At 47.7% G+C, this 27,359-nt stretch overlaps 1 protein-coding gene across 5 annotated transcripts; it reads right to left on the bottom strand.

Annotated features, from left to right (window-relative positions):
- Positions 1-413: 413 nt before the first annotated feature.
- On the bottom strand, positions 414-27,283 carry Nadk (NAD kinase). 5 transcript variants are annotated; one of them, XM_076565867.1, is made up of 12 exons: positions 27,212-27,283; positions 13,679-13,883; positions 11,278-11,361; positions 7,573-7,702; positions 6,330-6,438; positions 6,122-6,207; positions 4,565-4,667; positions 3,870-4,009; positions 3,594-3,693; positions 3,358-3,515; positions 2,745-2,827; positions 414-2,079 (listed from the first exon to the last, which is right to left on the bottom strand). In XM_076565867.1, exons 2-12 carry the CDS (start codon positions 13,855-13,857, stop codon positions 1,914-1,916), a joined length of 1,338 nt encoding a protein of 445 aa, XP_076421982.1. In that variant the 5' UTR covers positions 13,858-13,883; positions 27,212-27,283; the 3' UTR covers positions 414-1,913. The 5 variants fall into 5 exon arrangements, with proteins under 5 accessions (XP_076421982.1, XP_076421980.1, XP_076421981.1 ...); XM_076565865.1 differs by lacking the exon at positions 27,212-27,283 and adding an exon at positions 25,743-26,023; XM_076565866.1 differs by lacking the exon at positions 27,212-27,283 and adding an exon at positions 15,693-15,783.
- Between the last annotated feature and the right edge of the window lie 76 nt (positions 27,284-27,359).

Raw genomic sequence — 27,359 nt, 5'->3', positions numbered from 1 at the left:
GATGGATGGTGGGTGAGGGTCAGGTGGCTTCCCTCACCCCCTTGCAGCACTGGGACTCGGAGACTCACTTCCACTTTGGTCTCAGTGCTCTTCCTGATGACAGTGCAGCCTGACTTGAGGACACTATACCTGAGACACTGCGTGGCCATGGTCTTTGGCCTTGGTAGTTACTTTTCCATCCTAGCTTTGGGCACTACATGTGAACTTCTCTCTGAAGAGGTGGCTGTGCCCCTCCCCCTAAGATACAATGCTATATTGCTTTAGGGTGGGCACCTGGCCAACCCAGAGCCATGGCGCTATCAGTGAGAGCAAGTGTTTCTCTTGTGGCTAGGGTGGCCTCTGGAGACTATGCTGGATGCCCTTGAGACTTGGAATTGGTTACAAAGAGACAGAGAAAGCTGATACTTAACCTATTTTTTTTTAAACAAGTTTATTTATTGAAAGAATCTGAAAATAGTAATAAGGCCTTCATTAACAATTAACAAATTTTAAGATATTAATATGAAACATTAAGAATTTACGTGAAAACTCCATGTGTTCTAGATCAGTCTGGTAGCAGCTGTTTCTAGGCTTGTCAACACTTGCTTTTTAGATGCGTGACCCGCACTCCAGACCCTGCTCTCCTCTGGATCACAGCAGAGGCCTACTGTGCTCACAATCACAGATGAACAGCACAGATCTTGGGGACAAGCTACCATAGCCTAACAGCACTGAAGCCAGACAACTTAGGGCTCCATTGCTGAGTTGTGTCAACAAGGGCCCTGTGGGTCCTGACTTTAACGGGTTGAAGAAAGCTCAGTGCGGTCAGCTCTACAGAAGCTGGCAAACCCTTTTCAGCAGCATGAGACAGAAACCTGACTTTACCCTGGAAGCCAGAATGGGCGGTCCTCCCTTCCTACTGCTGCCATAAGAGGTGAAGACAAAACTGAAAGCAGATTCCTAACTGAGGCACCTCGGCTGACCACTGACTCCACAAAGGCTCCAGGGCCTGTGTGGCACCCACGTGTGTTAGTTGGGTTACACACACGCGCTGCACACAGGGCTCCAAATGGCTGCTGCTCAGATGCAAACCTAAGACTCTTGTGGAAGGAGGAGGGCAGGCTCACAAGCCTGATGTCAATAGTGAGTTGGTCTCAAAACCCTTGTGGCCACTGTGAAAGGGAAGAGTGGAAACACAGAGCCCTGTCCTGGACACAATGTAAACACTGGACAACAGGCAGTCCCTCTAAATCTTCACAAAGCGTGTACAAGAAAATATGTACATAATCACTTCAGAAAGTTTAAAATAACCTCTAAAAAGTGTACACAGGACTTAAAATGTCTCAGGAGCTGCTGCCCTGCTACATGAGGAATGTGACGCTGCTTGATGGCTGTGCAAGGTGTTGCCTCTGTCTGCTCTGGAAGGAGTCAGAGACCTTGGGCCAGACTCAGAGACACCTGGCCATCACACGCCTTGCCAACCCCTAGCAAGGCTGCCAGGTGACCCCGAGAGTTGCAGAGGGAGGTACAGGACCTGGGGAGAAGCACTGCAGCTAACGGAGGAGTTCTGGCTGAGACATTTATTTCAGTATCAAAGGGAAGATCAATTCATTCTGACCCCCTCGGAATTGCAACAGACTGATTTATGGGAATTCCTGACTGGGATCTCAGGGGGCCCATGGGAGAGATGTAGGACACCCAGCCCAGTTCTCATTTTGCTTCTTTAGAAATGAAAAAGAGGTTTAAAAACATTAAAAAGCTGATCTGTTCTTCAAAAGGCAGACCCAAGCTCTCCCAGCAAGGCAGGCAGGCACAGATGCCTGGATAGCCATGTGGTTTGTCAAGGCCAGGTCAGCCAGAAGGCCAGCAGGAGAGCAAGAGAAGGAAGGCCCCCAAGGGCTGGAGGGCTCAGGCTGTAGGCTGGGAAATGAGGTCTAGCTGTCCTCCTCATCCTGGTCCTCATCCTCATCCTCTGGGAAGTGAGCTTGCTTCTTTCGAACATTCCAGTGCAGACACTGGGCAAGGCTCTCAAACCAGTCACTCACAGGGTCAGACACACAGATAGAGGGCAGCGGGTAGCAGGAGGTGGTAATGCTGATGCTTTGAAGGGAGAGAGAGAAATATGTTTGGGTAAGCCAGGTACTTTTTCAAGTAAAAAACTGTTCTCCCTAGGCCAAAGCCCTCTCCCAGGGCCTCACTGTGTCCTAATGCCAGCAGCCACTTTGGATTCTGAGGGGTACACAGACACAGGCTCTGCCCCTGTTGTCACTGTACTGATAACCTGACTCTAGGTCTGATTCCCAGGGGTCTGGGCAACTTCTCCTGAGGTGAGGCAGCGTGGGGATTGGTGAATGACCAGACAAATACATAAGCAGCTCTGCTGGCCCATCCTAGATCCTGTGATAGGCCACATTTAACTGTTGGGCAGCACACCCACACACCCAGGGAGACGCAGGGCTAGCTAAGTCAGTGTGCCTGCTGTTTCTGAGGCTGTGCAGTGAGTGACTGAGGGTGGCTGTGGACCTTTCATCTCAGGTACTGTAAGCCACAGGCAGCACCACAGCCTTGCTGGAGGTGACTCACCCTAGATCTAGGCTGAGACCAGTCCTGTCTCTGGGTGTAAAACAAGAACCAAGGGACAGGGCCTTGCTACAAGCCTACTGCATCTATACATGACCATGCTTTGTAACAGGCCACCCACTAATGATTAATACCACATGACAGAAGACAAGGTCAGCCCATGTTCCAGCACTGCAGCCCCACACCTGTCTCCATGGCGTATTTCCTGCCTCTTCCGTCCATCAAAAGACACCCATGCAGTGTTCCTGGCTTCCGGTGACAGCATAATCTAAAGGGGTGAAACAGGAACAAAAGTGGGCTCTAGGCATGAAGGGTGTGTTTCCAGCTAACTCTGGGTCCTCCTGAGTTCCTGCAGGGTACAACTTTAGCCACATTTTGGTGTTCTAAGAATAGTTGCTACCTCCTATAAATATAGCCATTAGAACTTATATTAGTAACAAACTAGCTTGAGTGGCCTGTGATGGAGGTTAGAGAAAAATGAGGCTGAGGCTGGGTACTCAAAGATCAGCCAGAGACCAGGTCAGAGGCTTTGTGGAGGACACTAATCAGGGTCTTTCATCACATGGAGACACGTATGCCATTCCCTCCCAATGGGGACCATCCATACTTCTTGCAACTACGGGCTCTGCATGGAGAGCTGGCCAGCTCTCTGTGCCACCAGAGACCATGGACAGGTAGGGCTGACATGTGAGGGTGCTGGGAAGTGGGCCTTTTGGAGGTGGCAGGTGCAACTGCTTTCTGCTGGCTCAGGGTCAAAAGACTCACAGACCAGAGGAGATACAGGGAGGCTGCTCTGACCTTCAGCTCGACCCCTGCAGGGACCACGATGGGCCGGAATGACAGCGAGTGGGGGCAGATGGGTGTAACCATGATGGCCGGCACGTTGGGGTGGACCATGGAAGCCCCGGCTGCAGCTGCATATGCTGTGCTGCCCGTCGGGGTGGACACGATCACTCCTGGCAGGGACAGGGTGTAGGCATCACTCTTGGGCCCATGTGGGTTTCTTGGGTCCCCAGGTGCAACATGGGCCTTACCATCGCCCTGCACAGTGGTGATAAGGTGTCCATCCAGGTAGACATCTACATTCGACAGGTATGAGGAGGGGCCTCTGTCTATCACCACTTCATTCAAGACCTGGAAGAGATGGCAAGGCCATGGCACTGCACTCAGGGGTCATGGCTCTACCATAAGCAGTTAAGGCTTACCAGAAGTTTCTTATCCTGGTGTCAGGGATTCCAGCCCCGAGTTCATCCCACCCTGATCCCCTCCTTGGGAGGTGAGGTTAGTTAGCTGGGGACTTCTCCACAGACCTGGTACTGCATGGCCTGCTTTCCGCCCTCTGTGTCCAGGCCGTTCTCACTGAGGCCATTATGGATGGCTATCTTCTTGTCTCTGAGCTCTTTCACCACCCTGACCTTCAGCCGGCTCCTCAGGATAACAGCAGCATTCCCTGGGGTCAGCAGGATCCAGCTCAGGGAGGCTGGGGCCACCTCCAAGGAAGCTGGGACCCTTCTCCTTTATGTTCCTATGTCAGTGACCTTCAGTGCCTTTCACCAAAGCAACCCTGAGCAGCCTATGTGCTGCCAGATTTCCCACTTTAGTAAGGAGTATTTGAAATATCTGCAATTTAGAAATCCCCAAATCTTGAAACTCCATCATTAAATAAAAATATTAAAAACAAAACAAAACAAAACAAAAAAACCCAACAACAATAACCAAGGGGGCTGGAGACATGGCTCAGTGGTTAAGAGCACTGGCTGATTTTAAAAAGACTCGGTTTCAATTCCCAGCTCCCACATGATGGATCACAACCATCTATAACTCCAGTCCCAGAGGATCCTACACCTCCATGGGCACAAAGCATACATGTTGTACAATAGACGTACTTGTAGGAAAAATAACCATACACATAAAATTGAAAAACAAAAACAGCAACAACAAAAACCTAACCAAGAAGGAGGGAAACCCTGAACTGTTTTGTGAGATCCGGAACATTCCAACTTACCCTCTATCACCTGATTCACTTGGGATTGGAAGTTCTCAAAGTTGAACGGGGTCAGAAAGCCCAGGGAGCCAAGGTGGAAGGCCATGACAGGAGGCACACTGCCCTGTGGGTGAGGAGACCAGGTGGCATTGCTAGGCTACCCAGGAACCACTAAACTGTCAATAGCTGTGGACCTTGGGGATGATCCAGGCAAGAGGTTACAAGAGCCAGAACAGGGTAGGATGGTGCCATCTCCCCAAGAAGTGAGAAAAAGGTGGGAAGGGCCAAAAAGAAACAAAAGCAACAAGACCAGACCAGCTCACTGGTCACACAGGAAAGATCTGGCTAGTACCAGATACAATGCTGTGACTGTAGAGATACATAGGCTAGAAGGAAGGCAGACTTGGCAGAGACCTGGGGGATGGAAGAAGAAAAATGGAGACGGTTGAGGCCCCATCTAAATACAAACGGGGCTGAGCCAAAACCAAGGTTCTAGGTACAAGTTGCCTGCAGTCCTTGGCCAGCAATTTCTACAGCAAAGCAGGGAAGACATCTTGCCAGGAGAACCCCAACCCGCACTTCCACCCTTAACTCCACACAGCTAGATGGGCTCTGCCTGGCATCCCACCAGGGTCTACTGTCCTCTTCCAGGCCACTCTTTGCAGGCCACCATGCCCACTCTTCCAGCATACCATGGGCCAGGTCCTACCTTGCTGAGGGTGAGACAAGCGAGGCTCCAATGTCCTCTTGCTGCCCTTACCAGCCTAGGGCTTTGGCTTCTAGACTAGTTCTGCAGTGCCAGATCTCTCCCAGATTGTCTGGTCTGTGGCCATGTGGTCACACTTCAGGGAGAGTCTCCCCACACCACTACTCTCCCTCCTCACCAGCTCAACACTGTCAGAGCATGTCCATTCATCTCTACTCACCCCAGGAGACTAGTTACTTGCAAACTTGCTTTACTGCTAATAACTGGGCTGAAAAAAATTTCTACCTCCTTAGAGCATTGGTTCTCAACCTTCCTAATGCTGTGATCCTTTAATACAGTTCCTCATGTTGTGGTGACCCCAACTACAAAATTATTTTCGTTACTACTTCATAACTTTATTTTTGCTACCGTTATAAATCTGAATGTAGCCGGGCGGTAGTAGTGCATGCCTTTAATCCCAGCACTCGGGAGGCAGAGGCAGGCAGATCTTTGTGAGTTCGAGGCCAGCCTGGTCTACAGAGCGAGTTCCAGGAAAGGCGCAAAACTACACAAAGAAACCCTGTTTCGAAAAACCAAAATAAATAAATAAATAAATAAATAAATAAATAAATAAATAAATAAATAAATAAATAATCATAATGTAAATATCTGTGTTTTCCAATGGTCTTAGGTAACCCCTGTGAAAGGGTTGTTTGACCCCAAAGGAGTTGTGACCCACAGGTTGAGAACCACTGCCTTAGAGTAAGACCACTAAGAAGCTTGTGGCCTTCTGGTATGAAGCTGTGTGATGAAGAGTAGGGAACTTACACTCTGAAAACACCTCCTCACATTATACCCGAATAATACCTCAACACCCTGAAACACAGCCTTACCTGGAAAAGTGAGGAGGCATAGAGCAGGGTACCATCTCCTCCAAGACATATGATGAAGTCTATCTGGTTGGAAATGTCATCATAATCTAGAAAGCAGACAAAATTTGGGGAATGTTGTCATACAAAGCCCTAGTGCTCAAGCATGCAGATGCCAACAGGGCAAAATGCCAATGGCTTCTTCCAGTTGAGAGAGCTCAAGACAGCATACCTTCACGGAAAGTGCAGAACTTCTTCTTCACTGGTCCAAAGTTTTCATCACTCACTATAGCAGGGTCTTCCAGCACTTTCTTTTCCACATACACGATCATGTTGTTCTCCTGGAAGCAAAGCATGTATGGGAGCCATCACACAGCCCTCACCAGCCCAGCCCAGGTCATACTGGCTTTTCCACTTTCGGACAGGGGTAAAAAAGTTGTTTTCTTAGCTAGCAAGTCATTTCCAACCTGCTCACTTCGTTGCTATGTAGCCAGAAACTCTGTGGCTCATGGCATCCTAGAGGTCTCTTCCTAAACAGGCACTTTCTAACCCAGTAGCTCAGGAATCAGATAGCTGTACCATGGTTGGATATGTTTTGAGGGAGTCCCCTAAGTCATGTACTGAAAGGAACATGATTTTTGAGGTGTTGAGATGGTGGCAACTTAATTTTTGATGTTCAGAAGTGGCACCTCTAGGGGGTAATTAGGAGTAAGGTCATCATGGTAGAGCCACACCACTGGTTTCTGGTGGTTTTACAGGAAGAAGGAAACGGCAGAAGATATTTGTGCACATACACAAGAACACACCACCTCTTGCCATATGCTATCCTATCCCTTTGGGCTTTGCAGGGAAGATGGCCATCATCAGATGTGGCCCCTGGACTTTGCATCTCCAAAATCACAAACTAAAACAAATCTTTCTGTTAAAACTTACCCAGACTGGGGAGCTGTATTACAGGCAACATGAAAGGGACTCACTCAGGTGAGGGTTAGCTGCTGCAACATGACTTAAGAGGTAGTATATTTGGAGGGGTTGAGGTCAGGAGAGCTAGCATTGCTGATATCTTAGAAAAGTGGGGTAGCCGGGTGGTGGTAGTGCACGCCTTTAATCCCAGCACTTAGGAGACAGAGGCAGGCCAATCTCTGTCAGTTCAAGGCCAGCCTGGTCTACAAAGTGAGTTCCAAGATAGTCAAGGCTACACAGAGAAACCCTGTCTTGAAAAGAAAAAAAAAAACAAACAAACACAAAAAACCCAAACCAACCAAACAAACAAAGAAGTGGAGCACTGCCATGGGGCATGTTCCTCATGAACAGTACAAGATATAGCTCTCCTACCTTGAGTTTCCCAGCACCAGCACTGTGAGCTAGTTAAGACGCCTGAAGAGTCCTTTGTTCTGCCACCCTGGACAAGTCTCCGCCCACTCCTGAGGAGGATGCATCACCCCCAGAGCACAGCCCTACCTTGCTTGCCTTACCTCCATGAGGTATATGCAGAGCTCTTTGAAGGGCTGCAGCAGGCTGGCATCTCGGATCTTTTTGATGACAAGCACACTCTTGGGAGACTTGTTCCATGTCAGCCGCTGGCTTGCAGGGTCCTGGATGTGCCTTTGGAGAGAGAAGAGAAATCACACCAGCAGTTATCTTTTCCTTGAGGAAACAGACATGTAATCTGGAAAAGTAAAAATAATGATACACCAAAAACAAATAAAACCACACCAAAAACAAATAAAAATACGTCGCTAACTTGTGTACATAGAATCAGCAATGGATCCCAGCAGGGATAGCTGCTAGCCATCCTGCAGCCTGGAGACAGGAACACAATGGATCCAGAGCAACCATCCTTGAAGACCCCTCTGCCCAGCCACTGTCCACCCTGCCCAGCCAATGTACCTGTAATCACCTTCATGGGCTAGATTACATATGCTATGTTCATTTCCTTACTGATACTCCCTGGTGGGTACGGCCTTGGCACGGAGCAGCAGAGGGAAAAGCCTGAGCTGTCTGTCAGGCAACTGAGGACACCAGCTCCTCACAGAACACCTGGTTTAAGAACTCTGTCCTGGGGTCTACTGTGAAGTTTCCAGTCCCAGGACCCTTCAGGACATGTGTTTCCTTTGATGTACATGAAGGTGTATGGCCTACCTCTCTATGCCATAAATTTAGTTGGCTCTTAATTATTAGCTTATTTCTTTATTCATTTATTTATTTATTGAGACAGGTTCTCACTATGTAGCCTTGACTGGCTTGGAACTCATTATATAGATCAGGCTGGCCTCAAACTCACAGAGATCTACCTGCCTTTGCCTCCTGAGTGCTGGGATTAAAGGTACAACCTGGTACCATGTCTGGCCCAGTGAATCTTAGTTTCTAAAGCACCATTTTCCCTGTCCAACACAATTTTCCCAATTAAGAAAAGATTCCATGTCCTGGCAGTTTATGAGAACCCACTACCAACTTTGGAAATTTTGATACAAACTACTAAAAGCAAAGGTCACAAAACGACCATGGAACCCTGGTCACAGCACTCACCTGTTTCTGGCATTTCTGGGAGGGGAGGGGCCGCTCATAGCCACCTCTTGCCTCACCACCTGCCTGTAGTGCTCCCGACTCCTGAGGCGGTGGGTCTCCACCTTCTGGAGACAGCAGGCATGTCCCCGAATTTCAGTGATACTTCACTAGCAAACACACACTCGACCCTGCGTGGCTACCATGCCCCTAGTTGTGTATTACACTGTGAGTCTAGTTTTTTTAATCTTCAAAACTGAAAGCAAAATGTAAAAGACTTGTCAAAGGTCCTACAGAAGTGTTCGCTAAACTATGAAAATTAAATAAACAATATGTAGACTTCCTTCTGAATACATGATCATTTTGCCTAACCATCTATTTTTAAAATAAAAAAACAGGAGGTTAACTGTAAGAGCAAAGAGGGCCAGCCTGAACTCCTTGCTCTTAGTGGAGTACCAGGACCACCTGCCTACCAGGCCTCTGGCAGGCCACAGTGTCCTGGCTGCTTAGGGAACTGGGAGCTTGGAAATGGCACGGCCCGCCCACAGGGAGGAGTTCTCAGGCCACCTGCAGGTGAAAGGGCTACAGGGGAAAGGCAATCACTTCCTGAACCTACCAGTCTCTGGGCTCCAGACAATGTGAGTGATCACAACCTTCTGTGCCATGAGAGAGCTCCAAGTCCCCACCCTACACCCAGCAGCCTGCCCTGCCCATGTGTATGTCACGACTGCCCCAGGCAGGCCCAGCCCATGACTTTTGGCCCCAAAGCTCAGGAAGGGTTCAGCATGTGCCACCAGCATTAATATATACAGGCCAAGATGATGCCAAGCCCTCCCTGTGACCACAAACCAGTTCCTCAACTTCCTGTTGGGTCATCTAAAGGGGAATGCTAGCCATTCCAGACAGTCTGAGCTTCAGGTGCCATGTGGAGCTGGCAGGCCATGGCCTGTCAGAACCAGCTCTGAGTGACCTGCCATGCCAGCCAGGGATGCATGATAACTGTGCCATACAACTAACAGAGGCTGACAGCCTAACGTATCCTCATAAGGAAAACACAGCCTCAAAGTAAAGTCTCAAACTAAGAAGGAAATGAAAATTCCTCATGATAAGCCCTCCATGTTATCTTGGGAATATGTGGGAAATGTATGGAGCCCTCTGTAATCCAGAGCCCAGAGCAAATGATCCCAGCCAGGTTAGTGCCTGTCCTAGACACTAACCACAGTCACAAAGTCCCCCACTTGAACTTCCTGACCTCAAAGAATGGCTTAGAGACCACTTTGTGTCTTGGCCCAAGTAACTGATATCTACGTAAAACTGGCTGTGAGGGGCTGGAGAGAGAGTTCAGCAGTTAGGAGTACATAATGCGCCGGGCAGCAGTGGTGCACGCCTTTAATCCCAGCACTCGGGAGGCAGAGCCAGGCAGATCTCTGTGATTTCAAGGCCAGCCTGGTCTACAGAGCAAGATCCAGGGCAGGCACCAAAACTATAGAGAGAAACCCTGTCTCAAAAAAACCTAAATAAATAAACAAACAAATAAATAAAGAGTACATAATGCTCCCCTGGTGTGGTGGCATACACCTTTAATCCTAGCACTTGAGAGGCAGAGACAGTCGAATCTCTGAGCTTAAGGCCAGACTGGTCTACAGAGCAAGTTCCAGGACAGCCAATGGCGTATACTGCTCTTGCTGAGGGTCTATGTTTGGTTCCCAGCACCAACATCTGATATTACAATTGCCTGAAACTCTATCCATTTCCAGGTGGTCCAAAACCCTCTTCTGGCCTCCACAGGAAGCTGGTGCAAGCAAACATACAAACAGGCATATATATACATATACATACATATACATACACACACATATATATAAATTATACAAACAAAATTTGGCTGTTGGAGAGGCCTAAGTAAGTGGCAAGTGTTAGACTGTGCAGGAAGGGGCTGCAAGCAGCTGGTAGTTGGGCAAACATAGGAGACCAGCAGGACACTGGGAAGTGGAGGGCAGGCATGTGGGCATCAGGACAGAAGCCAGGAAGCAGGGGGCTGCCTACAGCTCTGAGTGCTGGGGAGCTTGGGTGGGCCACATGTGGCTTGTGTTCCATCTCTAGCATGGCAAACCAACCCCTTAAAACATACATACACACCAATAAAGAGAAGCATCTTTCAAGCAACTAAAATCAGGTTGAAAAAGAAAGAAAACTGACGTTTCTACTTCTGGAACAATTAAGGAGAAACCTCTTTGTTGGATGGAATTCTCACTATAAGAAACAACTAAGCATCTCACACTGCCCATGCAGGACGGGCACAGTGAGACCCAGCACCCTTATTTTCCAACGCTTTTCTCTTTTCCCTGGTTTGTTTTTGTTTTTCAAACAGGGTCTGACTCTGTGGCCCAGGCGGGCATCTTACTAACACCCCAGGCTGGCTTAGAACTGGAGATCCTCCTGCCTCAAACTGAGTGCCAGATTACAGGTGTGTACCAAAACAGAAAGTTGCCCTCTGCCTCTAGAAGCCATGGGAAAAACCACCAGCTGAGCATCTCCACTTAGGAGTCTCTGAACACAGAGGGTTCTGAAAGACACCTGCTTGGCTTTTGTTTTAAACAATTCAGAAACCTGCACAGGGCAATCCCATAATACTCCCAAGGAACCTCCCCAGCCCCCAAGTCTGGTAAACTCACATGATGGTCTGGGGGTTCTGTAGCACGCAGGCCTTTGGTCCAAATGTGGTCACTGGGCACGGTCCATGGAGAGAGCGGGTCCTCCTGTGGAGCACAGTGGGAGATAGTGTCAAAGTAGGAGGGGACAGGCAGCAAGACAGACATGGGATACGTCAGGCCCTGTCAGTCTCCAAGAAACCCAAATGACATTAGCCCCATCGTACACAGCATTCACATGGCAAGCCCAGAAGATCCTGCTCTGGTCTAGTGATGCCATGCCTGATTTCACTGCTGCCCAGGTTCCCTGTAGCAGTACTGAGACATGGAAGCTGACCTGGACACGCTCCTGTGGACACTGATCCCAAATCAAAGAAGGCACAAGTCTAGTAACAGCCAAGAAAACACTGGCTTCACATAAGCCTAAGACCCAAGGCAGTACCTCTCAGCAGGTCTGTGGGCTATAATCGGGAGTCAAAACCTGACACCACCCTGAATAATCTAGATGAACATTCTAGCAGAAATATTTGCTCTAGAGCACATGTGTCTACAACACAGATACTAATTGAGCAACCCAGCCTTCTCTCCTTCTGAAAAGTGACCCAGCCAGTTGAGCATCCAAACATAGGTTCACTGCAGCCTGCCTTGCCTAAGGACAGCAGCAGTCAATGCTCCCTATGCTTCTAGGGGTTCAGCACAAAGACTAGAACAGTATTGTGACTTTTCTTCTTGGGTCATTCGGCTCAGGCCTCGGGGGGTCTCACCAACCCTTCACAGCCCAAAGAATACAACACTGAGATAGCAAGAGCAGCCTTCAAACTTTCTTTCTCCTTCAGCTGCTTGTCTCCAAACCCACAAAACCTTCCAATTCTGATGACGCAGATGAAAGACTGCTCTGCTTCTGGAGGATGGGCAGCGTCCAGGGTCATGGAGCCTGGCCAGACTAGACAGCTGACAACTGGAGAGGAGTCGATTGGTTGTTGAAGACCTTTCTGGACTAAACAAGTGCTGGAGTTTTACATAAAGCTTTTTTTCCCTTTTCTTTCTTTTTTTTTCAAACAGGGCCTCCCTATATAGCCTAGGCTGGCCTTAAACTTGTGATCTTCCTGCCTCAGCCTTTTAAGTGCTAAGATTACAAGTGTGAATCACCAAGCCTGGGTGATTTACATAAGCCTTTAAAAAGTTATACAGAATATCACAAATATCAACTTTTGTCGGAACTTAAAGGTTACCAGGCAGGAAATTTAGAGCTTGCAAAAGACAAGATTCAGAACTGGCACTCCCTCTATCGTCCTTAAAGGATGGGTTGCATGGGCAAACTTGCTTGTCTCCATACTGCCCCAGGGCATCAGCCACCAGCTACAGAAGCTGCCCTGACCTACAGTCATTTTCACAGGTTCAACACCCCTGAGACAAAAATATACATTATGGCAAAACCGGCACAAACCAGAAACTAAGGCAACTCTGCCCAAGGCTGGCAGAGCACAAACCTAGTGGCGAAGGCACAGGCAGCAGAAGGTGCTCTGTGACCAGCTGTATACCAGAGGGTACAATGTAACCAGCTGTATAGCAGAGGGTACTCTGTAACCAGCTGTGTACCAGAGGGTGCTCCATGACCAGCTGTGTACCAGAGGGTGCTCCGTGACCAGTTGTGTACCAGCGTCGGCCACCTAGCCTCTGACATAGCCATCTCTCACAGACAGAACTTTCTATACAGAACCTGAAGCAGCTGCTTGTTCCTCCACTGCTACCACGTAGGAGCTCTGTGAGATCATTCTATCTCACAGAAAAGACCCCCTGATTTTAAAGTGGCTCCTCACTAGAAAGCCCACCTTCGCATTTCACAAGCATGACCCTTGTTCTGGAGTCACTGCCAGTCTCTGGCAAGCTTCCATCTGAAACTTAACATAGTTATTGTCACTGGGAGTGAGAACACCTGATGACAGCGGAACACCCCATGCGTGTCAGGTGACCCCCCCTTGAGGCAGAGGAAGGCAGTGCCCCACAACCTGCACATGAGACCCGATGGCCTGTGTATGAGGAGCTGAGGGCTCTGGGTCACAACAGTATCTCTGCTCCACCAGCATCCTTTCTTTTACTGAGCACAACCATGCTTTCCTATCAGCTTAACCCCAAGTCAGCACGGTTCTAGTTGGGTGGTTCTGTGCTGAGACAGAAAGAAAAACATAGTGCAGCCTATATTTGGCACATGCCAGTTGGTAACGAGTGCCCAGCACAAGTCTCGTGGACAGTGTTTGATCCCTCTGCTAAGGTCAGCACCATTTGGGCAGTGCCCAGCCCCACCCCATGGACAAAACTAACATTAAGCAATGTTGACCTACACTGATACAGGCTGTGTCCTCTGTAAGGATCTTAACATGTCCCATCATGGCATGAGAAGAGAGGGGAGCACTCCAGATCCTACCTGAACTCCTTGGTGCTGCCCAGGGCAGGTGAAGCTGATAAGCTCCGAGACTTGGCCCGGCCCCTGATGGGATGATTGTAGCTCCAGGTCTCATCCCCATGACACGCTGAGCAGTGGTATGAGGCTGAATCAGGGCTCAATTCCTTACTCACATTCATCTTTCCTGGTTCCATTTCCATAGTTGATATGAGAAAAACACTGATGCCTTAATTTGATAAAATAAAGAAAGTCAATGTATATGAGCAGCAGTAACAAACATTCAGTGTATCCAAGGAAATGTTGGATGTGATTATCTGAACAACTGTGGTCACCTGCACAAGGCTCTCCCTCCCACAAGACCCTCCGGACATTCCCTGTGGAGGGATGAGGAAGATTCCTGAGGTTCCACCCATCCCTGAAGACATATAAGAAGTAAACACTGCTGGGAAAAGACTACTGACACAGTTGTCTGAGTCACCTAGGCTCCTCTAAGTAACCTCAATAAACTCACTGCTGGACTTGGCTGGGCCCATTTGTCACCACCTTCTCTATCTGGGTGAACAGAAAACAGACTCCCTAAGAAAAGTCACAAGCAACAGGAAAAAACTGCCAGGTTTCCATTTTCCAAAGTTTCTAAAAAATATGCTACTTTTACCCTAACAACAGTTAAAAAAAACTCAGAATCCTTCTTGTTGTCATTTTTCTTCAGTGCAGAGACTGAATCCAGGGCCTAGCACACTCTAGATAAGTGCTCTATGACTAAGATGCACCTTTCACCCCCACTGGTGTTTTTAAATCAATCTAAAGATAGAAGAGAGCAAGGACAAAATAACCAAGACAGAGTAGTAGCATTTCCATCACAAGCCAGATAAAAGGGTCCCTGGAAGGGTGGACACAGAGCACCACATAGCAGCCCTGTGGCCAGACAAGTACGATCTGAATGTAAGGTTGTGGTGTAGACAGCAGCACAGCAATGCACTTTTCAGTCCCTAACAGCTGCAGAACAGCAGGTGTGCACGGGGGCGTGTACAAAATGGACAAGATCAGTCCAGTACCAAGAAAGTCATCAAAACTGAACTGTAGTAATTCTCAAAGAAAACTTCACATCATCCAAATGTCATGAAGGTACACAGTTCTGACACCATGGCTCAATAAAATCAGGAAAAGACAAAGGAAGCAAAAAAAAAAAAAAAACAGTCCACTCACCTAGAGTTCTGAAACATTTTCCCGGCCCTCTTGGGGTGAAAGCCAGCATGAGAAGTCACATGGGCAACACCCAGACAGCGAAACCAGGCAAACACAAAGTTTATTTACTCCCCTAGAACCAAGCTGGACTTTCTGAGGATGAGTGGTAGTTAACTAACAAAATTGGAAAGGAATAAAATGAGTTGGCCTGGCAGTGGCGGCACATGCCTTCGATCTCAGCACTTGGGAGGTGGTAGCAGTCAGATCTCTGAGTTCCAGGCCAGCTAGGGCCACAGTGAGACAGACTCCTGTCTCTAAAACAAAACAACAAAGAAGCCTAGCTTTGGGGATGAAAGCCTATGAAGCCAGGAGGCAGAGGCAGGAGGTTCTCTGAGTTTGAGAGAATTCTAGGACAGTCAGGGCTACAGAATACCTTGTCTTAAAAATAAACAGACAAAGCCGGGCGGTGGTGGCGCACGCCTTTAATCCCAGCACTCGGGAGGCAGAGCCAGGCGGATCTCTGTGAGTTCGAGGCCAGCCTGGTCTACAGAGAGAGTTCCAGGAAAGGCGCAAAGCTACACAGAGAAACCCTGTCTTGAAAAAATAAATAAATAAACAGACAAAACTAGCAGAGCTCTGTGAACTCCAGTTCAGCCACAGCCACATTTTATCTGCTTCAAAAACCAAAGAGGAAAAAGAAAGAACACAAAGAGTGCAGAGTCTGGAGAGAAACTATAATAAACTTGTTTCAGTTAAGAGACGAAAGAACTGAACCCTAGTTTCTTCTCTGTTGCTGTGATAAAACACTGACCAAAAGCACTTAAGAGAGGAAGGGGTTTATTTGGCTTACGTGTCCATAGCCAGTTCACAGCCCATCACTGAGGGAAGTCATTGCAAAAGCCTGTCGAAACTATGGAGAAAAACTGCTCACTGGCTTGTTCTAATGTTCAGCTAGCTTTCTTATATAACTACCTAGGAACACCTGCCCAGGGTATGGCACCACCCACAATGGCCTGGTCCCTCCTGTATCAATAGTCAGGACAATCCTTCACATGCCCAAAGATCAACCTGATGAATCATTTGAGGCTAGGCTGTGTTAAGCTGATGTTAACTAGGACACACTGATAACATTTTTTGGGGGTGGGAGTATTTTTGAGATAGGTCTCATGTAGTTTAGACTGATCTCACACATCACTATGTTAATAAGAATGACCTTGTTGATTCTCCTGTGTACTGAGATTACAGGTACTCACCCAATGATGGGCTAAACTAAGAACCTGATCAAGACTTTTAAAATTCTCTTTAAGATTTATTTTATGTATATACATTTTGCCTATATGTACGTATGTGTACCATGTGTATGCATACCATGTATATGCCTAGTACCCCAGGAAGTCAGAAACAGGGCATTGGATGCCCTGGAACTGGAGTTACAGATGGGTACTAGAAATCAAACCTGGGTCCTCTGCAAGTGCTTTTAACCCCTGAGCTATCTCTCCAGCCCCATTTTCTTTTTTGAGACCAGGTCTTCACACTATACTTCAGGCTGTCCTAGAATTCATTTTTGTGAGGGCCTAAAGAAATCTAGGTCAAGTCTCATTCAGTACCTGTGGCTCCTCCCAGCACATCTCATCCCCAACCTCCTTTAGACCCTCTAGCCTAGGGGCTGAGCTTTGCCTCCCTTCTCCCAGCTTCTGATTCCTATGTAAATGCCATTTTGGAGCCGGGCGGTGGTGGCGCACGCCTTTAATCCCAGCACTCGGGAGGCAGAGCCAGGCGGATCTCTGTGAGTTCGAGGCCAGCCTGGGCTACCAAGTGAGCTCCAGGAAAGGCGCAAAGCTACACAGAGAAACCCTGTCTCGAAAAACCAAAAAAAAAAAAAAAAAAAAAAAAAAAAAAAAAAAAAAAAAAAAAAAAAATGCCATTTTGGGTCCTAGTCCTCTTGGCCCCTTCTCTCTTTCTCTCTGGATCTCCCCCACTCCCCACCCCTTCTCTTCTCAAGGTCTGGTCTATTCTGCTGGCCATGTTCAGTCTGGACCCTTCATTCTCTCCCTCACACCTGCAATAAAACCCTCCAACCTTGGAGCCCTCACATCATTTTCATTCCAACTGTCCTCTCACCTTCAGTGATCCTCCTGCTTTCAGCTCCCAAGGGTTGAGATTACAAGTGTGAGCCACCATGTCCTTAAGATGACTTTTTTTTTTTTAAGTTTAAACTTTTAATTTTTATTCATTTCTTTATTTTTGGTTTTTCGAGACAGGGTTTCTCTGTGTAGCCCTGGCTGTCATGGAACTCTGTAGACCAGGTTGCCTCGAACTCAGGATGCCTCTACCTCTGAAGTGTTGGGATTAAGGCGTTCGCCACCATGGCCAGGCTCATTTTATTTATTTATTTATTTTTTGAATTAGGTGAATATGTTGTATGTCTCTGTGTGGTAATGTGCATGCATGTGCAGGTGCCTATAGAAGCCAAGAGTTGGAGTCCCTAGAGCTGGAGTTACAGGTGGTTGTAAACTGCCTGATATGGGTGCTGGGAACCAAATTCTGGTTCTCTACATCTTTGCAGTATTTGCTCTTAACTTCTAAGGCATCTCTCTAGCCCACAAGATGGTAAAGAACCTTCAGAGAGCCTGGCATAGTGTTAACATGGCTGAAATTCCAGCACTAAGGAACTAGGCAGAATAGGAGAATCAGGTCAGCCTGCTTCACAGGGGAGACTATAAAAACAACAACAACAACAACAAAACCCCAAACCTCCAGAAAGGATTATGATGGAGAGCAACATCAGCCACAGGGCCATGATTGTAGGCAATGTGGTCAATGACAACCCCAGACCTGCTGCTCCATCTCAGGAAGCCTGCAAGGGGCAAAACACAAACCTACATAAATACCACAGCTTCCTGCTTAGGAATATTGATATGAAAATGTCTTCAATAACTAGAAGTCTGAATGGAGAGTGTGCTACAAGCATGCACTCAACATAACCCATCCTTAATAAGAAAATCACTGTACAGCAAATAGAGAACAGTGTCAAAAAACAAAAAACAAATATTTTGCCATTAAAGAAGAGAAACAGCTGGACCTGATGACACACACCTTTAATCAAGCACTCAGGAGGTAGAGGTAAGAGGATCTCTGAGTTCAAGGCTAGCCTGGTCTACAAAGAGAAATCTGTCTTTTTTTTAAAAAAAATAAAGAAAGTAAGTAAGTATAAATCCCAGATGAAATAGTGCTGTGGTCTAAATGCTTCTTTTTTCCCCCTAGCAGTAATGGGATTGAACGCAGGACCTCACTCATGCTAGGCACATGCTCTACCACTGAGCTATACCCCAAGCTGTTTTATTTTTTGAGACAGTCTCTCTTGTTACCCACACAGGCCTTTCACTTGTGATCTTTCTTCCTCAGCCTCCAGAGCAGCTGGGATTAACAGACCTGCACCACCAAGCCAAGCACTGTGCTTGAAGTTATCTTGAAGCCTTAACTACAACTGTGACTGTATTTGGAGAAGGGCTTATGAGGAAATGAGTCACAGGGTGGGGCCCTGATGTCCATTTAGTGCCCCTCACTACTACAAGGTTTCTCTCTGTAAAGCCCTGGCAGCCCTAGAACTTACTCACAGAGATCTGCCTGCCTCTGCCTCCCAAGGGCTGGGATTAAAGGCATCTGCCACCAATGCCTTCATCAGTGCCTTTTAAAGAGATATCAGAGATCTCCCTCCATTCCCTTCCCTCCCCTCCAGACAGGGTTTCTCTGTGAAACAGTTTTGCTGTCCTGGAACTCACAGAGATCTTCCTGCCTCTGCCTCCCGAATGCTGGGACTAAAGGCTTGCAACACCACTGCCCGGTTTCCCTCTAGTTTCAAACCTGTCCACCATAAGCCGCACAGAGGTGCTCAGGAAAAGTTCTCCCCCAGTGAGCTGGTACCTGATGATCTTGGACTCCAGTCTCCAGGACTGTGAGAACATAAATCTACTCCTTTGAACCACTCAGTCTGTGCTGCTTTGTTATAGTAGTCCAAACAACTAGGGCATGTATAACTATGGCAGGGAAAGCAGAAGAAAAATCCACTGACTATGGACAAACCTTTGGAGCCCCTGCTAAAGTCAAAGATAAAGGAATAGATATGGTTCTTATCCTGGCTACACTGGATACTCACCAGAGGAGCTCTATAAAACAAAACAAAACCGGGTGGCAGTGGTGCACACCTTTAATCCGAGCACTCGGGAGGCAGAGCCAAGCAGGTCTCTGAGAGTTGGAGGCCAGCTTGGTCTACAGAGCGAGATCCAGGACAGGTATCAAAATGACACTGAGAAACCTTGTCTCAAAAAACCAAAACCAACCAACCAACCAACCAGCCAGCCAAACAAAGAAAAAACCCAGACAATTTCTATGTCCCACCTACCTAAATGAATCATCACAATAAGGATTTGAGAGGCAGAGGCAAGAGAAGGCCACTGCAAATCTGAGGCCAGCTAGGTCTATGTAGCAAAGAAACAGAACTGCTTGGGCTGTTGACACAGGCCCATAATCCTAGCTACTTGAAAGGCAGAGGTAGGACGATGACAGGTTCTAGGTTTGCCTGGGCAACAAAACTGTCTCAAAGTATAAAAAGGCTGAGGATATAGTCTAATGGTAGAGTGCCTACAAGGTACCACAGCTCAATTCCAATTCCAGTATTAAACAACTGAACAGACTGTCGAGAAATAGACCTCAACCACTATTTGTGTGTTGTTATGAGTGCATATGCTCCCTGGCATACACACTAGCCTAGCCAATGGGTTTTGACAAGGTGCTGAGGTGATTCAACAAGAAGAACCTTCAAGCTGTATTAAACAGAATAGCCAGTCAAGAGAACTGAAAACTGAACTATTCCCCCTCACCCGCCCTCTTTATTTTAAAGATTTATTTATTATGTATACAATGTTCTGCCTGCATGTATAATGGCAAGCAGGCCAGAAGAGGACACTAGATCTCATTACAGATGGTTGTGAGCCACCATGTGGGAGTTGGGAACTGAACTCAGGACCTCTGGAAGAGCAGCCAATGCTCTCAATCTCTGACCCATCTCTCCAGCCCCTGAACTATTACTCTTATCACATACAAACATTAACTCAAAATAGATTACAGATGTGTACAATCAAACTATTAGAAGTGTTAGGAGAAAAAAATCATAATGGCCTTTAAAATCTTTTACCGTGTGTTGTTAGGAATTAAACCTTGGGCCTTACACTTGCTATGGAATACTTGACCACCGAGTTGTACTCCCAGCCTGTTGTGTGTGTGTGTGTGTGTGTGTGTGTGTGTGTGTGTGTGTGTGTGTGTGTGTGTGTATGTGTATTTTTTCCATTTTTGGTTTTTTGAGATGAGTTTCTCTGTGTAACCCTGGCTGTCCTGGAACTAACTCTGTAGATCAGGCTGTTCTTGAACTCAGAGATCTACCTGGCCTGCCTCTGGCTTCCAAGTACTAGATTTAAAGGTGTGCACCACCAGATTGGCCTTTTTAAAACAAAACAGTGTCTCATCCTGTGATCCAGGCAGTCTTTGACCTTGTGATCCTCCTGTCCTCTTGCCTATCTCCCTAGTAACCAGGATTAAAGACCTATGTTGCCACATCCATTTTACTTCTTATATGACAGTTAAGAAAATGAAAGTACATGCATATACTGACAGGTTTTTTTTGTTGTTGTTTTGAGATATAGCCTCACTATATAGTTCTTCATCCTCTCACCATGACCAGATGCCCAAATATTAGCCTCCTTGGGGTTCAGTCCACTCCTGGACACCTACATTCACATGTGAGGATTTGGGTTCAATCCCTTTGACCCATACTCTGAAAGGAGAAAAGTAACTCCTTGACCTCCACAGATATGTTGTGCACATCTGAACCCACCCCTACACACAAAAACTATGTAAAAAAATGTAATTTTAAAAATTAGAAAAGTAGCTGCCTGATGATTCTCATGGGTTTATGTTGGCCAAGGCCTGTGGGAGTTTCTGTGCCCTGTGCCGGCCTTCCTCACAGTGCCTTGTCAGGTCATTACTGGGCAGAGTGGGTGGTTGGTCAAAATGCCAATTGTCACAAAAAGACTGTGTGCTAGGGTTAAGTGTCTACACTGGCATATGAGGGTTCCCTGGGCTCTGCTCTGGATGTGGTGGGTAGCAGCACAAATCTGCTGATGGAGCCTGGGTCCCCCTGCCTGCCTGTTCTGCTCTAGTGTCAAAGCCCAATTTCACCCCATCACCATCGAGCTGATGACCAGGTGAGGGATGATAGCACATCACACATAATGGGTGCCATAGGCATCTCTGAAGTTAGGGCTAAAAAGACCCTACAGTGATTCCAGGAACACCACTAACAGAATGTGGCTGGGCTCACACACAGCCTTCTCCTGATCATGAGGTTAGACAGACCCTGGTACATTCTGCACTTGGCCTTTGTCCAAGCAGCTGGACAGTATGGGCTGTTGGGTCTCCCAGACTCTAAAGACAGATAGAGATGGACAGAACATGTGCAAGGCAGGATACAATACCATCCTGACATGCAAACACATTCTGTGGGTGGACTATGGTGCTGCTTCACAGGAGAGGAGACTAAGACCCCAGACCGTGGCCAGAATGAAAGTGCAGAGGAAGAATCATCAAGAGAATATAGTGTCCCCTATTTTGTGTCCACTGGGGTTGGACTGATAGTTTCTCAAGGAAAAAGAGAGTGGCCACCATGTGGGCTCTCAGGTTCCAATCCTGTTGGAGCCTTTAAAAAAACAAAGATACTAGGCGGTGGTGGTGCACGCCCTTAATCCTAGCACTCAGGAGGCAGAGCCAGGTGGATCTCTCTGAGTTCGAGTCCAGCCTGGTCTACAGAGTGATTTCCAAGACAGCCAAGACTGTTTGTTACATAGAGAAACCTTGTCTTCAAAAAACCAAAAAATAAATAAAAATAAAAAACAAAGACTTATTTTTGTGTTAGGGTATTTTGCCAGCTTGTGTGTGCACCATGTATGTACAGTTCCCACAGAGAACAGGAGAGGGTGTTGGATCCTCTGGAACTAGAGTTTACAAGTGCTAGCCACCATGTTAGTAGATGCCAAGGGAAACAAACCTATTTCCTCTATAAGAGCAACAAGTGCTATTAACGACTAGTCATCTATCCCCTTCCCCAAGTCTTTTTTAAAAAATTACATTTGTCTGGTGTGGAAGAATGCCTTTAATTCCCGCACTGGGAGGAAGAGGTGGGTACATTTGGCTAAACCTACTGGAATTTTTTTGTTGTTGAGACAAGGTCTCACTATGTAGCCCTGGCTGTCCTGGAAAAAGCATTGGCTCACCACAATGGAATATTCATAAAGAACTTATGAAAGTAGCAAGACATCAAGATGTCAATCAATACGTGTATAACAGTCAGGAATCAAAAACACAGACAGACACACACACACAAACACACAGAACCAACACTAGAAACATAATACATACAAGTTGTGAACTTCAAAAAAATATATGTGGAAGCAGTAAATGAAAAATAAAGCTAGGTGTGTTAGTGCACACTTGTTACCCAAGCTACCCAAGCACAGAGGTAGGAAGATTGTAGACTCTGAAAAAAAAATGAAGAAATAAAGGAAGAACAAGAGAAAGAGAGAAAAAAAAAGAAAATTAGTGAGCATAATAAGGAAATGTTTACCTTTGTTAATACTAAGTTGCAAAAAAAAAATTTCATGCTTTTTGTTTACTTTTAAGACAGGGTGTTGTGCCAGGCGGTGGTGGTACACGCCTTTAATGCCAGCACTAAGGAGGCACATCCAGGCAGATCTCTGTGAGTTTGAGGCCAGCCTGGGCTACAGAGTGAGTTCCAAGAAAGGCGCAAAGCTACACAGAGAGACTGTCCAAACAAACAAACAAACAAACAAAAAAGACAGGGTGTTGCTATATCAACCAGGTTGGCATCGCTACTGTAATCCACATTGTCCAGGTCTTAGTAATTATCTAATATCTACCTCTTTTTTTTTTTTTTTGATTTTTCAAGACAAGATTTCTCTGTGTAACAGTCCTGGTTGCCCTGGAACTCACTTTGTAGACCAGGCTGGGTTAAAACTCAAGAGATCCACCTGCCTCTGCCTCAGGATTAAAGGTGTGCTCCACCACCGCCCGGCATCTACCTCGCTTCCACAAATCAATGATACCCTGGCTAGCAGAGAGGTGGGGGAGGTGTGCTGTTCCTGGAATGGGATCACAGACCTGAAGGAGGCATTCTTGAGGCCCCACCAAGTGAGTGCAGACAGGAGACAGGTCTAGGAGGCTGAGTGGTCAGGTGATACCAACTTTGTCTTAATGCAAACATTCATTTTTATGAATTTACTTGTTCTCATGCAGTAGCCTTAGGAGCAGGGCAGCCATGGGTCAGGACATATGGAAAATGGTAAGCAACCATAGTGTGGTTTCCTGGGGCTGAAACGTGACATCTCCTTCTTCAGGAGGGCTAGAGCTCCGTGGTAACAGATCTAATCAAGCATAGAAAATGGAGCCTAGGCCATAGCCCATCATCTTGTCCTCCCAAGGCCACTCCTGGAAGTGCTGAGTTTTTCTGCACATAACTTTCTCCTGCTACTGTACCAGGAAAAGGAAGATCTGAAGTAATAAAGATTCAGATAAATCCACTTCCTTATAATAAGCCACCTGCAGGGCTGGAGAGATGCCTTAGCAATTAAAGGCACTTGCTGCTCTTCCAGAGACCTTGAGTTCCCTTCCCAGAACTCACGTCAGGCAGCTCACAGACACCTATAACTCCAGCTCCAGGGGATCTGACACCCTGTCCCTGCCTCCCAGGCACTTGTACTTATGTGCACATAACCACACACAGACACACATGCATACACATAAATACAAAATAAAATAAATCTTTAAAAAGTAAAACCACCTGAGGCTTGGAAATGTAGTTCAGTTGGTAGAGTGCTTGTCTAGCACATACAGAGCCCTCGGTTTGAACCCCAACATCACATTAAAGCAAGAAAAAGTCCAACTGAATATGGCTGGTACATGCCTGTAATGCCAGCATGCAGAGGTCATACAGGAGGACAAGAAGTTCAGTTATCCTTGTCTACACAGGGAATTAGAACCCCACTTAGGATACATGAGGTTGTGTCTAAAAAGAAAGAAAAGATCAGAGAGATGGCTCAGCAGGTAAAGGCACTGAGTGCCAAGCCCCATGTCTTGAGTTTGACCCATGGAACCCACAAGTCGGAAGGAGAAAAGTAACTCTTAAAAGTTGCTTCACACACGAGAAGTAGCAGGTTCATGTCCACCCCCTCATATACATTTTTTAAAAAGTAAAAGAAATCCACTTGCTTCTCTCCATTCTCCAAGTGAAGCCTAGAGTGTTAAACTATTAACTTAATCTAAACATTGCTGTTATGTTAGCCTTTTCTACCCAAAAGAAGGGGTGTTGGGTGAATTCCAGCTCAGTGGGACAGCATTTTGTCTATCATGTGTGAGGATCTGGGGTGGATCTGTAGAACCTCAAACAAGACAAAATCAATAAAACAGTAGCCCTGACAATTGTTTTAATAAAATACTCATAAAGGAGAAAAGGCAGAAACATTTTAGAATGCCACCTCTAAATGATGTTACCTGGTCAGGCAGTGTATTGGCACCTGTGGCTGCCCCAGAACACAAGAAGGGGCTGGATGAGTAAGTCATAGGGAAGTGACTGCTGAGGACAAGCATGCTACAAGAAATTCCTTGGCTGGGCAGTGGTGGCACAGGCCTTTAATTCCAGCACTTGAGAGGCAGTCAGGCTGATCTTTGTGAGTTCAAGGCCAGCCTGGTCTACAGAGCGAGATCCAAGAAAGGTGCAAAGCTACACAGAGAAACCCTGTCTCAAAAAACAAAAAACAACAAAAAAAAAAAAAAAAAAAAAAAAAAGAAAGAAAGAAAAAAAAGAAAAGAAATTCCAAGGGACATGAGGTCACTATGACTGAGAGCAATGTTGGGAGGGGAAATGAGGTTCTTGAAGTGTGTCATCCCGCAAGATGCTTAAATTACTAAGGCAAGGATGCCACCATCAAGCCTGTGAAAACCAGCAGTGATACACGAAATAAATGAATATAGTTTTGAAAAACATTCTTCTCAAGAGCCAAGCCAAATAAGTTTTGAACTGAAATAGAGACTGTTACCAAATAAGAAAAATAATTTGCTATTCAGAATCAAAGCTAGGAGAAAACCCACTGCTTGGGAGGAGAGCTGGTATGAGAGGCCAGTTTTTGACCAAGGAAGGACAGACCCCGGGGCTGTGATGGGCACGCCCTATTCCCACAATTAAGAAAGCTGCCAGAGCACCAGCCTAGTGGCTTGTTAATGTGACATCTGGGTCAGGAGAGGCACCTGCCTTTAGGAACTCTTCAGAACTCTTGAATTTTCTGGCAAGTACTGGATACCAAGTTTAAAATGTGACTCTGGAGAAATCCACACCCCGATTGTTTACAAAACGCTTAACTCACTACTTTTTGGTGAGTTTTGGTTTCTGAAGTTTCACATGCCAAGCCCTCTCCTACTTGCTAAGGCCCCAGGAAGACCAGTGGAGCTGAGTTGGCTGCGGTGGGGCGCGCTGAACTAGTCAGGGTCAGGTACAGAACAGTGGCCTCCCTGGCTTCTCCCGGGACCCGAACCTCTGACTCGTCCCCCGGACCCATCCCCCGGCCGGATCCTCAGATCTGTCCCACAGGTTCGTCCCCGAGACCACGCGTCATCCTGGCCGCAGCCCACACCACATTCGGACGCAGAGAGAGGCGCGTCAGTGCCACCAGCGTCCGGCCTCGGGCAGGTGGGCAGGGCCGGCGCAGTGACCCAGCCTCCACGGGCCTCCGGCGGCAAGTGACACCGGGCAGAGGGCGACCCAAGGCCCCGCACTCACCGTCGGCTGCCGCGCACCCGCGTGGACGTCTACATGCTGGGCCGAGCCAGCGGTCCCTGCCGCCCTACTGCTACCTGGCCCTCAGTGACCCAGCCGCCCGCCACCCCATGGCCGCTCGGTCCAGAGTCCGGCACACCAAGCAGCAGGGCGCCGCGGCTGGCAGTGCGCAAGCGCGAGACATACGCATGCGCTGCAGAGCACGTGGGGAGGGCCGCGCAGCCGCAACCAGAGAGACCGGCTCCCAAACCTGGGGTTTCTCTCACGCCTTTCTTAGCACGGGAGGGAGACCTGAAGACAGAGGGGCGAGGCAAAGGGAGGAGGCCGGGCCAGAGGAAGTGGGCAGGACAGAGGAGGCGGGGCAAAGGAGCTGAGGCGGGGAGTAAGGGAACTGGATGAGGACAAGGGGCGGAAGCGGGACAGCACGGGAGGGGAGGGGCCACAGGGAGGAATTGGGGTGTTGTGGTGGGGATTCGGAAGAGTGTAGAGGGGAGGAGACGGAGGTGGGGAGGGCAGGTCGGAAAAGGGCGGAGAGGAGAGGAAGAGCGGAAGAGTGGGCGGGGACAAATAGTGAAGAAGGCGGAGCAGAGCGGGGAGGTGGGGCAGAGGGAGAGGAAGCAAAATAGGGAAGCAGAACACAGGCCGGAGAGGTAGAAAGCTGCTGCTTGGCCCTTTTGACTGTCTCAGCCGCCACAGAGAAGAGCAACCAGCACCAGATCCCTTCCCGCTTTTTGCCTCCTTGCCTTGGGATCTGATCTTTATCCCTGACCTACGCCCCGCCCTGTTTCTGCGGGCGAGGTCTTCAGGACCTTGTGGGACAACGCGGGCCAGCTTGGTGGGAACGTGAGCTGCCCAACAGGTTCCTGTTCCCCGGTTGTTCTTAACCAGGACATGGACCTGATAGCATTCAGAATCACAACTCAAGTGCCAGCTGTGCCTGGGGGCGCTCACTTGGGCGTGAGGCACTTCACGAGGCCTTTCGCATTTTTCAGAGTCTCCAGAATTTGGGCCTGTGGTCTTAAGCCTGACGGTGAAGAACCTGACAGCTGGCTGGGCATAGTGGTTCACTACTTTAATCCCAGCACTCAGAGCCCAGGATCTCTAGGAATTCGAGGCCAGCCAGGGGTACTACAGTGAGACCCTGTCTCGGGGAAAAATATTCTGACAGTTGAGAGGTGACAGTGTACCTCATCCACAGCTTCAAGGGAGGGAAAAAGGGAGGCCCAGAAAAGGGCCACTAGCGCTAACTTTGTAACTGGTCCAGAGGTATGCTGAACTGGATACCCCGTTCACAACCAGGCCTTAGAACATGAGCGGTGTGGATAGCGCACCAGTAGGTGTTTTGTAGTCTCATGACTCCCAGACCGTGGCTTTCAGATGTTCACTCTACGCTCCATTTGGCAGGACTTGGCACCCTTCGCTTTGCCCTTCCTGTACAGCCCAATCTCCAGGCTTCCCCACAGCCCCAATACCTGCTGCAGTCAGGATGTTCTCTGGTCAGGACTTCTGAGGTCTGTGTCCTGTCCTTCCAAAAAGCACAGGTCAGTGCACAGTGGAGACCCAAAATTGGGGGTAGGATGACAAGAAATCTGAGGGGATTTCTTAAGTTTTGTAACTTCC

Source organism: Peromyscus maniculatus, chromosome 2, assembly GCF_049852395.1.
Source record: "Peromyscus maniculatus bairdii isolate BWxNUB_F1_BW_parent chromosome 2, HU_Pman_BW_mat_3.1, whole genome shotgun sequence".
NCBI lineage: Eukaryota > Metazoa > Chordata > Mammalia > Rodentia > Cricetidae > Peromyscus > Peromyscus maniculatus.
Note: the sequence above shows the minus strand (reverse complement) of the source record. Positions and strands in the feature narration are given on the sequence as shown.

Bases quoted from the DNA above. Each gene is read 5' to 3' on its own strand.
- Nadk (XM_076565867.1), bottom strand. From the start codon at position 13,857: ATGGAAATGGAACCAGGAAAGATGAATGTGAGTAAGGAATTGAGCCCT. The intron at 6,208-6,329 runs GTATGCTGTCTT...TCTGCTTTCTAG, and splicing joins GTTCTGCACTTTCCGTGAAG to ATTATGATGACATTTCCAAC. The intron at 4,010-4,564 runs GTAAGTTGGAAT...TGCTGACCCCAG, and splicing joins AGTGAATCAGGTGATAGAGG to GGAATGCTGCTGTTATCCTG.